The sequence below is a fragment of the Megalobrama amblycephala genome, linkage group LG14 (assembly GCF_018812025.1).
Source record: "Megalobrama amblycephala isolate DHTTF-2021 linkage group LG14, ASM1881202v1, whole genome shotgun sequence".
NCBI lineage: Eukaryota > Metazoa > Chordata > Actinopteri > Cypriniformes > Xenocyprididae > Megalobrama > Megalobrama amblycephala.
This window is the reverse complement of record NC_063057.1, coordinates 27986461-28000346: the sequence shown is the minus strand read 5'-3', so window position 1 is coordinate 28000346 and position 13886 is coordinate 27986461. Positions and strand designations below refer to the sequence as shown.

General features: G+C 43.0%; 1 protein-coding gene across 2 annotated transcripts in view; it reads right to left on the bottom strand.

Moving 5' to 3' along the window:
* Window positions 1-2578: 2578 nt before the first annotated feature.
* LOC125245181 (NACHT, LRR and PYD domains-containing protein 3-like) overlaps window positions 2579-13886 on the bottom strand; it is a 41218-nt gene continuing 29910 nt past the window's right edge. Inside the window, exons 7-8 of one of the 2 annotated variants that reach the window (XM_048155683.1) lie at window positions 4187-4233; window positions 2579-4046 (exon numbers count right to left, since the gene is read on the bottom strand). In XM_048155683.1, coding sequence (XP_048011640.1) covers window positions 3529-4046; window positions 4187-4233 — 565 coding nt within the window. In that variant the 3' untranslated portion in view covers window positions 2579-3528. The remainder of the gene's footprint in view (window positions 4047-4186; window positions 4234-13886) is intronic. The other variant, XM_048155682.1, reaches the window with a different exon arrangement.

The window sequence follows — 13886 nt, the reverse complement described above, 5'->3', positions numbered from 1 at the left end:
CTATAACATGTAAAACGGGAACATAAAAGGAATATTCTAAAAGCAACTCATGTAAAAAACCTTAATCAAAATATTGTCTTATTTAGAACAAGGTAAATAATTAGATTACAGCTGTCCATGTAAACCTGGTCATTGTCCAATGAAATTTCAGCTTGTTTTACCTTCCATGAATTATATACTCAAATATTTAATGATAAGGTTTTAAATCATGATTGTTTGGCTTGTTTGGCTTGTTTTTTCCTGTCGTCCAGCCACGGGCATCCACTGAAAGAGCCATGACTCGCGACCCTAGAGGTTCCTGACCGCTGTTGTAAACAGACAGTTTGGTCACAATTATGAATATGGAATTTCTGATATAAACTTATTGTATTTTATTTTTGTAATGAGCAGAATAATTACAACAAAATTAAAAAAGAGAGGAGGTGGTGTTAGAATGAGAGTCCATGATGAAGAGAGTCTGCCACCTATAGCAACACGACATGGCAACAGCACTTCAGACTGACAGATACGCAAAAATAAATGTGAACTTTCCAACTTTTGAGTGCTTTGTTACTGTTTTGTACACATTGTCATATTAATTATAATTCAAATGCATTTTGTTTTATTGACCACAATATTATTGATGATAATTGTTGAGAGGGACTTCTGATTATTTTTGAAAAATGCTCAAGTCCCTTCTGCACGTGCCTGGATCTAGCCAGTCGGAGCATTGCATCAGTAGCTCCACCCTCTGAGTGCGCTGAGAGATGTGCAGATCAGAATGAGATGGAGGATGAATAATCAGTGATCAGTGCATCAGTGAATGTTTGAACCTTTTTTAATAGTTGAGTTTGAGTCCCTCAGTTGTCCTCAGTGTGAAAAGATGAATCTCAAAATCATTCAGTCACTGCTGGAAAGGGTTCAAATATGCAAAAAATGCTTGAAAACTGAAGAATCTGCATGAGCTGGAGGATTTTTCTGAAAACTTTTGGGCAGTTTAACTGCTCTGGACAAACAAGGGATTCATGGACATTTTTGTCTTGTGGACTATATGTAAATATCTTTTATGTAGATATCATTTCCAGGACAGAACTAAATAAAAACGTCTAACATGCATTTTAAGTGATCCCTATTATTTTGCAGATTCTACAAGGTGTATGTAAACTTTTGATGACAAATGTATATATTCTGATTAAAACAATAGATGTCTATGTAAACAGCTACTGTGACCTGTCTCTGATGCCAGTGTGCTGACTGGATCTGATTTTGGTATGCAGTGGTTTGATTTTCAGCAAAATCTACCTGCAACACCACAGTTTCATTGTGTGTTAGTTAACAATTTTTTGGTCCGGAAAAAAATGTGCTTTGTTATCCCTTCACAAAACAGTAATGTAAGTTTTAAATTTTAAAACAGTAACAGTAAATTTTTGTAGTAGATGTCTTGGGAAAATCAAGTACATCTTCTAGTGTGCCACTCTTTTGGACCTTATTCGGCAGCCCTCCTGTTGCTTCCTGTGTGTACCAGGTCACCTTCATTTGTTTGTCTTCCACTGGGATGTTACGAAAGACACTTATTTCCAAGAACTTGCCATTCCTGCATTCAGAACATTAACCTAACATGCAGTGGAGACTGTCTGAATGTCAGGCCACTTCATCTTTAGCAAAATCCTGTGTGCTCTGGAATGGTTGCTTTGGAAAGATGTTGCAAGTATGAAATAGTCTGAATATAAATACTTATTATAGGTGTACAGTAGTGATTCAGGATAAGACAAAAACATGGTTTGGAAAATGGATTCATGATTTACTTGCTCATTATATATAAATTTTGAAAATATAAAAGTTACACAATGTTGCTTTAAATACATTTGCAAATCAGTTAGATTATACTAAAGTATGTTAAAGGGTTAGTTAAAAAAAAAAAATTTTTTTGGTGATGCTCTCCTACATGTCAGCTGCATTTGGTTCATTTTTTAGTGATAGCATAAAGTATAGTTGAATAAATTGTTATTAATTTTTTCACAGCCAGGTGGTAAACTCCAGTTTAGAGGCACTTCTCAGCACTCGTTGGGAGTTTTTTAAAATGATAGATGCATTAAAAAGATGAGATTCTAAGCTTTAATATGATACCTATTTTGTGTTATTCCACGTTGGAAAACGAACATGGATGGGTCCGGGAACATTGGATGCATTGGATGCACAATGCATCCTGGAAAGATGCCAAGTATGTTAAATCATTCTGTAAGTAATATCTTGTGATCATTGCAATATATTATATTGATTTTGGGTTCATTTTAATCATGAGAATCTGCTTTAAATAATGACCATTTTCTATGATCTGTGCTTTTTTCATGAAATTATGACCACGTGAAATCTACATATTTGTATTCAGTTAGCGGCTGTGCTGTTTTTGTTGTAAACGCATATTACTCAGAGTCATTAGAGGGTGAAAACAATGCAACAGAAGCATGTTGGTTTGATCTGAACATGTACTGTAAAGTCTCTAGTTTTCATTCATGTGAGTGTGCTGCGCACTGGCACATCATTTTGAGATATCAATTATAATCAATTTTAATAAAACACAAGGCCTACTACATGTTTGCATGATTGATAAGGATAAGGTCACCCATTCATGCTTGTTAAGGATGTAAAGGCAACTGAACTACCGTACTATTAAGGAAAAATAAGCTGACTCTGGCAATCAATCTTCTTGCTCTCCTTGTGTTTCTCTATATGTGTGTTAACACAATTCAGAAGCAAGCCAAAAATCCATTCAAATTAAGCCAGTATGTGGTTTTCCAAAAATGTTTTACTCCAATTTCACATTACTAACTTACATTACATTACTCACTTAAATCACATTACTCATATTACACTGCTCACTTATATTAAGCAATCAAACAGCCAACAACAACAACACACAGACCCATGAACCGTGATAGTAACCCCTCCCCTAAGAGAGTGTCCTGTCCTGTCTGCTGACTCCAAGAGGATGGGTTCTGAGTTGCCTTCGAGAACCGATCCACCATGGTCAAGAATACTGTGTGACTCTGTGAGGGCAGGAGTCCCATAACGAAATCTAGCAATATGTGGGACCTGTGTATCAACGATATTCAAAAGTATGTGATTTTCAAAAGTATGTGAAGTCCGCGGCTCCATTATTGCAGTATTCTTGCACAACGAATAAATAATTTATAGATGCATGCCGATCTGTTATTGTAGGGACATTGACTTTCATTTTCATGCCCCTAAACATGACATGGAACAAAACGAACTCTGATTGGTTGCTTTACATGTCAGTCAAACGCCCTCTTGGGCGGTCCTCAGCCAACGGAAGCTGCGATAGAGTCCAGACCTTCTGCCGTCAGTCTGAAGGTCTGGCTATGCAAGACTAGTGTTTATTAAATATAAGTGTTCATCATCTTTCTGCATCAAGCTTCTTATCATGGATTATCTAGTCAAGCAAGCATGTGACAGTCACTGATTTATCATGCAGCTCAAAGCATTATGGGTAGAATCTCTTGTCAATCTAATCTATTCAATCTATGATCATCAACACAGTTTCACTGATGATCCAAAACCAAGCCTAAACCCAGGATAGAGCGGTTGAGTGAATGTGGACTGGACTGTGTGGATGAGGCTCATTGTGTCTCCAGAGACGCTGTAGAAGGACAGAGTTCCTGCACTGTGATCCACATACACTCCTATTCTACAGTTATACACTACAGGGAGTCGAGTGTCTATGTCACTGTGCATGAATGAGTAACTGGAGAAAGAGCAGAACAAACTCCAGGACTGATCATTGCATTCAAACACATACTCATAACGTGATCCCTTCCTGCTGATGCTCTTATATGACACTGATATAGACACACGTCCACTCCACTCAATCTCCCAGTAACAGCGTCCACACACACTCTCTCTACACAACACCTGACGATGCACATCAAATCTGTCTGGATGATCAGGATACGGCTGCTCTGTGTCAGTGCCAGTAATCACTCTATCCCTCTCAGACAGATGGAGAAGTTTATTCACTGTGTTCAGATCCAGAGTGAGCCGATGGGAATCTGATGGAGATAAAACACATCAGAATCAGGAATTATGAATCCATCTGATCTTTTAATGAAGCCGAACTCTTCATGTTCGTGTGTGTGTGTGTGTGTGTGTGTGTGTGTGTGTGTGTGATAAAGAGAGAGTGTATACGTACATTTGTGTAGTCCTGCTGTAATCCTGAACTCTCCTCCATGATCCACACTAGAAAAAACACAGTGTCACAATTATTTAGTAAACACACAATAGGGGTTGAACGACAACAGTTTTTTTTGTCCGTTATGTAATTAAAGTTGAGTCAACGATAACTTTTAACAATTGCTGATGACGTCATTTAAAAAAAAAAAAACACGAGATAGTACATTTATTTGAATGCATTAGTGAGTGTGATTGAGTCAATTAGCCCCCGTCCACACGGAGACGCATTTTTGTGAATACGTACAAATTTTGTATCGGATAGGCTTTTTCGGAAGGTGAAACCACTATTTATGAAACCGGGTCCCAGAGTGGATAAATCTGAAAACGCTGTCTTTGCGTTTTCATATGGACAGCCTATCCGTATATTTTGTGAAATGATGATGTTATCACCCCACGTGTCGACCCTAGTCAGGCAGTGCTAACAGGAACAACAACAACAACAATAGCAGACTCTATTTGCTTGCTACTGAGCCAAAATAAAGCATTATTTTAAGCTTTACTATAATTTTTATACAGCTGCATAGCTGCTGACTGGACCATGGAGCAATGCAAGAAGGTGGTGCTTTGGGAAATGTTTTGCTGGGAAACCTTGCATCCTGCCATCCTTGTAGATGTTACTTTGACACGTACCACCTACCTAACCACTGTTGCAGACCATGTACACCCTTTCATGAAAACAGTATCACCTGTTGGCTGTAGCATCTTTCAGCAGGATAATGCGCCCTGCCACAAAGCAAAAATGGTTTGAGGAGCACAACAACGAGCCTGAGTGTTGACTTGGCCTCCAAATTCCTCAGATCTCAAACCAATTCAGCATCTGTGGGATGTGCTGAACAAAAGTTCGATCCATGGAGGCCCCACCTCACTACTTACAGGACTTAAAGGATCTGCTGCTAACATCTTCAGGGGTCTAGTGAAGTCCATGCCTCAATGGGTCAGCAAAAGGGGGACCAACACAATATTAGGAAGGTGGTCATAATGTTATGCCTGATTGGAGTATTGTGTTTAAACTGAATGCAGCATTTAAGGCATTTAACAGTTGCTGTATTCCAAACAGGTTTACAAAAGTGCCCTACTGCCATTATAAATCCATATATTATTAAATGAAAGATAAATCTTAACATCATGACATAAAAGTCAGGCTGATATGAACATACCAATAGAGGAACACATTGCAAATAAGAAGAGTCATAACATCAGCAGTGAAGGTATGAAAAATTTATGGAAGAATCAGTTTGCAGTCAATGAGCGAGATGGGCAACCTTTGTTTGCTCTGCAGTAAAGTACTTGGCATATGCAACAGACATGTGAATTGGATGTATTTGTTTGATGTACAAGGGATTGCGACCTGACAGAATGCTTGATATTGTCAGAGATTGTAATTACAATGCACTCAATATTGTTTGTCAAAAGAGTTGAGTAACATTTGCTTATTAAGGCATTTGTGGCCTATATAACATTCTGTCATTATCTGGTGACTGTTATGATGAGTTTATTGAATGAGAGTTTCACTTCTATACGAAGAAGTCACTGCCAGCAATTTCAACACTAAAAAAAAATGTTTTTGTTGATTTAAGTGTGACAGAGATAAAATACTGTATGTGCCACCATAAAACACCACCTCTTCTGTGTGTGCAACATCTAGTTATAATAATAATAATATTATCTGCTAATACCATAACATTAAATCTGATTGGTTTTCATTAGTGACGTCATATGTAAATGATATGCAACCCGTGAGAATTGCACTTGGACAATAGTGCGGCCCACTGGGAAAAAAGCATAACTAGAGGTAAACCACTGTAAATTCTCAATAAGTATTTTTATAAATTTATGAAAGAAATAACTGATGTAACTGATTTGTAATAAGTGAAGATTGTAGTGCTGTTTCTGGAGTTGTTTAATAAAAATTCTTACTGCTTTACATACTTGAGTTTATCCAGTCTTTAATTCGGATGTTTGAGTTTATCAGTGAGCAGCTTGACTCCTGAATCTCCCGGGTGATTGTAACTCAGATCCAGCTCTCTCAAGTGTAAAGGGTTTGAACACAGAGCTGAAGACACATAACCACAGCCTTTCTCTGTTACCATACAGCCAGACAATCTACAAAGACATACAGCAACAGTCCACATGACATTAGATTAGCAATCAGACATTAACATCACACACTGACCTGTGCTGTTTCTATTTGCAGCTGTTATTTTCTGTAGTTTCAGTAACAAGTGTGTATGTGGAAGTGTACCAGAGTAAAAGTATTTGTTTACTTTTCTAAGTATAGTTAAGTGCATCAGACACATTTACACTTATTTGTGTTACAGAAATTCTAATTTAAACAGTCCAGGAGCTGAGTTTGAGCCCACTGATTTACTGTGGATTGAGCCACTCCGAAACACTGAAAACACAGGATCATAAGTTGCTTGCATGTAAATCAATATAGTGCCACGCTTCCCTCTAAATATTTTTTTAAAGGTTTAAAGGGGGGCGTGACCAACAAAAAACAAACAAACATGACAATTGTGGTCATGCTACATTTTAAATATGAAACTATAATTTTATGAATAATTTCCTATGATAATGTCATGAGTTTTTAGAGGTGGCTTATAAGATGCTAATAAAATATTTGATTGCTCTGTAAACACCCACTTGCAGTCTATTGTCTAATGTCTGCAAAGAGAACAGACAAATTCATGTTCTATTGTTCTCATCTATGAACACTTCACACTTCTCTCATGAATGAGTCTTAATTTTCAAACAAAAAAATATTGTTTTATCATTATTCTTGTTTGTATTCTATATTATAGCCTTTAAATGCTTTCAAAAACCAAGTCAATAACAAATTAACTCATATCTTATAAATCACACATCTAGGGCTGGGCGATATGTCGCATGCGATTGTCATGCGCATTTCGTCAGTAAAGCCGGTTCCCTGATTACCGCGAAATCGCCATCACCTGCTTTCAAATGGAGCGGCATTTAATAGACAGAGCCGTAGTTCACTGACAAGCTACGCAATATTGCGTTCATTATCGAAGGCGATTCATCTGCGATAATGAACGCGATATTGCGTAGCTTGTCAGTGATCTACGCTTCTGTCTATTAAATGGCGCTCCATTTGAAAGCATGTGATGGCGATTTCGCGGTAATCAGGGAACCGGCTTTACTGACGAAATGCGCGTGACAATCGCATGCGATATATCGCCCAGCCCTACACACATCTTAATTACAGAAGAGGTATAGTTGTTACAGGACAATTTTGCATATTTTCAACAACATTACACAACAAAGTTTAAAAGATTAATAAGTTAGAGTGTGATGTTTTAAAATGCAGCAAAAAACAATAATCAATAATAATGTTGAAAAACAATAATCTGGGGCCGTCAGCGAACTTCGTACATAAAGGAGTTAAAGTTGTTTTGCAATTTCAATATTCACACAGTCTATTCCCGTCCCCCCACCCCAAACAATATTTCCCTTTCGAGGGAACTCACGCTGCGTCACCATGGCAACGCTCAGGGGACGCAGCATCTCGTTCCCCTCTCAGGGAACCATGGTTACATGTGTAACCTGAGACGTTCCCTTTTGAGGGAACTCGCACTGCGTCACCATGGCAACGCTTTGGGGATCCGCCTCAGCATAAGCGCTCCTGAAGACGTGTACAACTAGTCCAATCTTGATTGGTGCAATGTCATCTCGGGTATGCCGGCGGAACACGGAAGCTATAAAAGAGCTGTCAAACACAGCTGTTTCAGCTTTCTGATCTTCAGCAAGCGTTCTGTGTCTCTGTCTGTCTTATTTGATGTTGTTTGTCCCATAGGAAAACAATATATCTTAGAAATGGCGAGTGAAAGCAGTCAGCAAAAATTCAGTCCGTGCATTCCTCCCTGCCCGCGTTTCATTACGGAGGGAGATGCACATGAATTTTGTGTGTACTGCATGGGAGAAAAAGAATAAAAAAAAATAAATAAAAAATAAAAAAAATAGCGGAGCATGCACGATCAGCCTTTGAGAATGCTGATTGCCCAGCGTGTCAAGCATTCCCTGTTAGAGTGCTCCGCTCCCGGCTGGCCTTGTTTGCTGAAAGCGGCCAGTTTGGCGTTCCCCGCGGCTCAGGTCCCGCGGCTGCCGAGGTAGCTCAGCGTCTGCAGTCGTGGGGTTCGCAGATGGACCTGGCGGCGGGGGTTGAGACGGCTGCGGCCCTTTCTCAGCCCTCAACCACTGGGCCCAGTGCTCAACACCGGGATCCGGAAGCACGCTCTGCGGCTTCTTCCGCCCCGTGCGAGCACCTTGAATTGAGTCCATCTACTTCTGAGGAGGTAGATGTGCTTAGTATTGACTGTGACATGAGTGATTTGGGTGACTCGCCAGCCCAATCACCGCAGTACGAGGAGCTTGTGGAGGTTGTTACTCCAGCCGTGGCGAAATTAAACATCGATTGGCCAGCCGAGAGACAGGAGGAGCGTAGTAAAAGCAAACTCGATGAACGCTTCCTCCAGTCAGCAAAACAGCCTCCACGTCGGGGTTTGCCGTTCTTCCAGGATCTCCACACTGAGGTGGCGAGATCCTGGAATAAGCCGTATTCATCTAGGCTTTCGAGCCCCACTGTACATCTTTATTCATCTCTGGTGGGGCTCAAACAGAACGGATATGGGACGATGCCCAGAATTGAGGAAACCCTGGCAGCATATTTATCACCTGAGGCTGCGTTGTCCCTTAAAACCCCGACATTGCCCACCAAACCATGCCGAACTACATCTTCTTTGGTGGGCAAGGCGTATATGGCAGCAGGTCAGGCCGGTGCCTGTTTACACACTAATGCACTTTTACAAGCATATCAGGCTGACCTGCTGAGGGAAATGGATGAGGCGGAGGAGGTGCGGCCTGACGATATTAAAGAGCTCCATCGGGCCACTGATTTAGCTCTCCGTGCCACAAAGGAGACGGCTCGTGCCATCAGTCACTCCATGGCAGCTTCTGTGGTAACGGAGAGGCACCTCTGGCTGAACCTCTCGGGCATCAAGGAGAGGGATAGAACTTTCCTCCTTGATGCCCCGCTGTCGTCTTCTGGTCTCTTCGGCGACGCCATTTCCACGGTCGTCGAGAGATTTCAGGAATCGAAAAAACAGGCGGCAGTATTTCAGAGGTTCATTTCCCTCAAATCCAAAGCCCAGGGGGCTGCAGCTAAAGAGCAGCCCCGCCCATATACGCCGAGCTCCTCATACAGGCAGGCACAAAAAGAGAGTGTTGCTTCTCGAACGCCCCCTACAAAATCAAAGGCGCAGAAGCAGCACTCTCAACCGAAGCTCCAAAGAGGGAAGACGGACCTGAGGGATGTTATTCTCTCTAGACGGGCTTCGGGAAAGAGGTCCTGATGGTTTTGAGGTAAGAAGTAAGGTAAGAGGATAAGGGAAGAGGATCTGAGGGCACCCCCTCCAGGGCGGGAGCTTTTTACAGCTGCTCCCCCGTGGAGCCCTCAGGAAATCGATCTGTTAACCCCGCCGCCCTCGGCGCTTCGGGGCACAACGATTTCCAATGAACCCATAACTCAGTGTTCGCACAATCCTGTGACGCTGGGGGGTTCGCTCTCAATAGAGAGGCCTGTAGAAAATTTAAAACAGTCGAACCCTGCCACAGATGCGCTTCAGGGCACCCAACCTCCTCCATTGAGTATGGCTGGGGCCAGCTCCGAGAGGCTGGTACCCTTAGTGAATTTTCTTCCAGCATGGGAAAATTTTGCCAATGTGTCGAGCTGGGTCACTCGTACCATTCACAAGGGCTACAGACTGCAGTTTGGGTCTCGCCCTCCCAGGTTCAACGGAATTTTGAACACGGTAGTGAATCCCACGTTGACACAAGTGATGGAGGAGGAGGTTCAGTCTCTACTGGCAAAAGGGGCCATAGATATCGTTCCCCCCCCCAGAGAGAAACACCGGGTTCTACAGCCGGTATTTTATAGTTCCGAAGAAAGATGGAGGTTTACGTCCTATCATAGATCTGCGTCAGCTCAACCGCTCTCTGAGGAGATTTCGGTTCAAGATGTTGACGCTGCCTCTCATCGTGAGTCAAATCAGGTCTGAGGACTGGTTTGTCACGATAGATCTAAAGGATGCGTATTTCCACATTTCCATCCTTCCGGAACTCAGGAAGTTCCTGAGGTTCGCTTTCGGGGGCGTAGCGTACCAATATCGGGTCCTTCCGTTCGGCCTAGCTCTCTCTCCTCGCACGTTTACGAAGTGCATGGATGCTGCTCTAGCTCCTCTCAGACTTCAGGGAATTCGAGTGCTCAATTATATAGATGACTGGCTGGTGTTAGCGCAGTCTCAAGAGCTGGCGGCGCAACATTGAGATGTTGTGCTCGACCATATGAAACGCCTGGGGCTGAGGTTGAATGCAAAGAAGAGCATGCTTACTCCCGTCCAAAAAGACGGGATATCTAGGAGTAATATGGGACTCGGTTACGATGCGGGCACAGTTGTCAAGTCAAGTCAAGTCACCTTTATTTATATAGCGCTTTTTACAATGCAGATTGTGTCAAAGCAGCTTTACATTGATACCTGGTACATAATTTTTGCTGCACAGCAGCTCTTCAAGAATAGTGTCAATGCAGGCAGATCAAAGCACTGTTGAATAAATGTCAAGAAAACTGCTGAATATCAAATGTCAAGTCAAATATCAAGTGTTGTCTCCTGCACGTATCGAGCCGATTCTGGCAATGGTGTCCGGAATCAAGCTAGGCCAACTCATCACTGTAAAACAGTTTCAGAAACTAATAGGGCTCGTGGCAGCAGCGTCCAACGTGATACCTTTTGGCCTGCTGTACATGAGACCCCTACAGTGGTGGCTCAGGACCAGAGGGTTTTCCCCGAGGGGCAACCCATTTCGTATGATCAAAGTAACACGCAGATGCCTTCGTTCTTTGGTCATATGGAAGAAACGCTGGTTCCTGTCCCAAGGCCCAGTGTTGGGGGCGTCCTGTCATCGCAAGATAATTTCGACAGACGCATCCAACACGGGGTGGGGGACGGTCATGGAAGGCCGTTCTACCCAAGGTCTGTGGAGCGAAAAGCATCTTTCATGGCACATAAATTGCCAGGAGATGTTAGCCGTCTGGCTAGCCTTGCGGCATTTTCTTCCAGACCTCAGAGGCAGCCATGTCCTAGTCAAAACAGACAATACAGCAGTGATTGTTTATATCAATCATCAGTCGATGGTCTCCCATGGGAGATTCCTCTCAGGAGGGACCTCCTGACTCAGGCTCAATATTTCACCCCCGGCCGGAGATGTTGAAACTCTGGGTCTGGCCCCTGAGGGGGACCAGCTCATAAATGAAGGTCTCTCTGCTGAGGTGGTGGAGACCATACTTAACTCTAGAGCTCCCTCCACGAGGAAACTATACATTCTCAAGTGGAAGGCAGATATATGGTGTAGGAGAAGTCAAATTGACCCAGTTAACTGCCCGCTGGCTTCAGTACTGGAATTTCTCCAGGACCGCTTTTCCACTGGTCTTACACCATCTACTCTGAAGGTCTATGTGGCGGCTATATCTGCCTTCCTCGCACCTTTAGATGGTACATCCTTAGGGAGACACCATCTAATAACTCGTTTCCTCCGTGGCGCTTTCAGGGTGAGGCCTGCGGCTCAGGTCAGGATTCCTTCCTGGGACCTGACTTTTGTCTTAGAAGGGTTATCTTTGGCACCCTTTGAGCCTTTGGACACTGCATCTGACAAGATGATCACTTTGAAGCTGACGTTTTTGTTGGCTATCACGTCCCTCAAGAGAGTTGGGGACTTACAAGCTCTTTCTGTGGCTCCCTCATGCTTGGAGTTTGCCCCTGGTGGCATTAAGGCTATTCTGCACCCTAGACCGGGGTATGTACCCAAGGTACCAACCAATGTGGCCAGGTCCACAGTCCTTCAGGCTTTTCATCCTCCTTCAACATCGGCTGAACGCGAGAGGTTGCAATTGCTCTGTCCAGTCAGAGCCCTCCAGTGCTATGTCAGGAAGACTTCTAGCTGGAGGAAATCAGATCAGCTGTTAGTATGCTTTGGGCCTCCAAAGAAGGGTTGCCCGGCTACTAAACCTACCATCAGCAGATGGATTGTAGAGGCCATATCTAAGGCTTATGAGGTGCGTGGGCTGCCTTCACCTCTGCCTCTCGGGGCCCATTCTACATCTCATGCATTATGGTCGGGGGCCTCCCTCCAAGATATTTGTGATGCGGCTTTATAAGATTCTATAGTTTGGATCTACCGGTCATGCCTGGTTCTCAAGTGCTTATGTCCTAGTTTGTGCCATTTCCGCTTCAGGACAGGCATTTTGTCAGTGTGGCGACACGGGTATTTGTTCCCCAAAGCGTTGCCATGGTGACGCAGCGCGAGTTCCCTCGAAAGGGAACGTCTCAAGTTACACATGTACCCATGGTTCCTTGAGAGGGGAACGAGACGCTGCGTCCCCTTGCCATACTTCCTGCATGTCTGTTAAACCGCTTGCTTCAGATCAGTAGCTGAAAAAGCTGTGTTTGACAGCTTTTTTATAGCTTCCACGTTCCGCCGGCATACGTCACGGGATGACGTTGCACCAATCAAGATTGGACTAGTTGTACACATCTTCAGGAGCGCTTACGCTGAGGGGGATCCCCAAAGCGTTGCCATGGTGAAGCAGCGCGAGTTCCCCCGAAAGGGAACGTCTCAGGTTACACATGTAACCATGGTTACCTGAGAGGGGAACGAGACGCTGCGTCCCCTGAGCGTTGCCATGGTGACACAGCGTCTCGTTCCCCTCACAGGGAACCATGCTTACATGTGTAACCTGAGACATTTACTCATGCAGTGTGGAGTTTCACAAGTTCACATGTACATATAATCAGATATAGAAAAGGCATATTTGGCATGCTGTCCAAGGGGAGGGCTCTGAGCTCGAAATTTGGCCTAAACCCAGAGCACCCCACCCCCATCCCAGGCTGGGATAGGAAGAGTTAAACTGAGATAGGGTGGTGAAGTGATGCTGGAAAACTGTCGTGGGACAGAGGTAAGTACTGAATAAAAAATCCAGCATGTTGAGCGGCAAGTGGATTCTGATTCAAACGCCTATGATTGGCCATTGCGTTCAAAAAAAATAAATCAACAGATATGTCTGTGATTGGCTACATTTCTCAACACTGAAAAAAAATGTTAGAAGTAGAAACCTTTGACACTCTCCAGAGTGCAAACACAAATACACACTAAAGTGTTTGCCAAATAGGTTTCGCCAAATCAGATTGGGCCCCCTGATTCCTTGGGGCCCTATGTGGACACTTACCTCTCTTATTGGTTAAGTCCATCTGATTATAGCATAGTTAATTTTACAAACATTTACCTCATTATCTCCAGCTGACAGTTTAGACTCTTCAGTCCATCAGAAAGAAGCTTCACTCCAGAATCCTGCAGGTCATGAAGAAAAACAATGTAGTTGCATAAAGAATAAATCTTAGCAGTGTGATTTTTTTTTTTAAATAATTAACTTATTGCAAAAAAAAATCTAATTAAAAAAAAAGTTTTCTGAACTCAAACCTCAGTATGTCCAGCTGACAGTTCGGACTCTTCAATCCATCAGAAAGAAGCTTCACTCCAGAATCCTGAAGGTCATTGTTACTCAGGTCCAGCTCTCTCAGGACAGAGTTTGA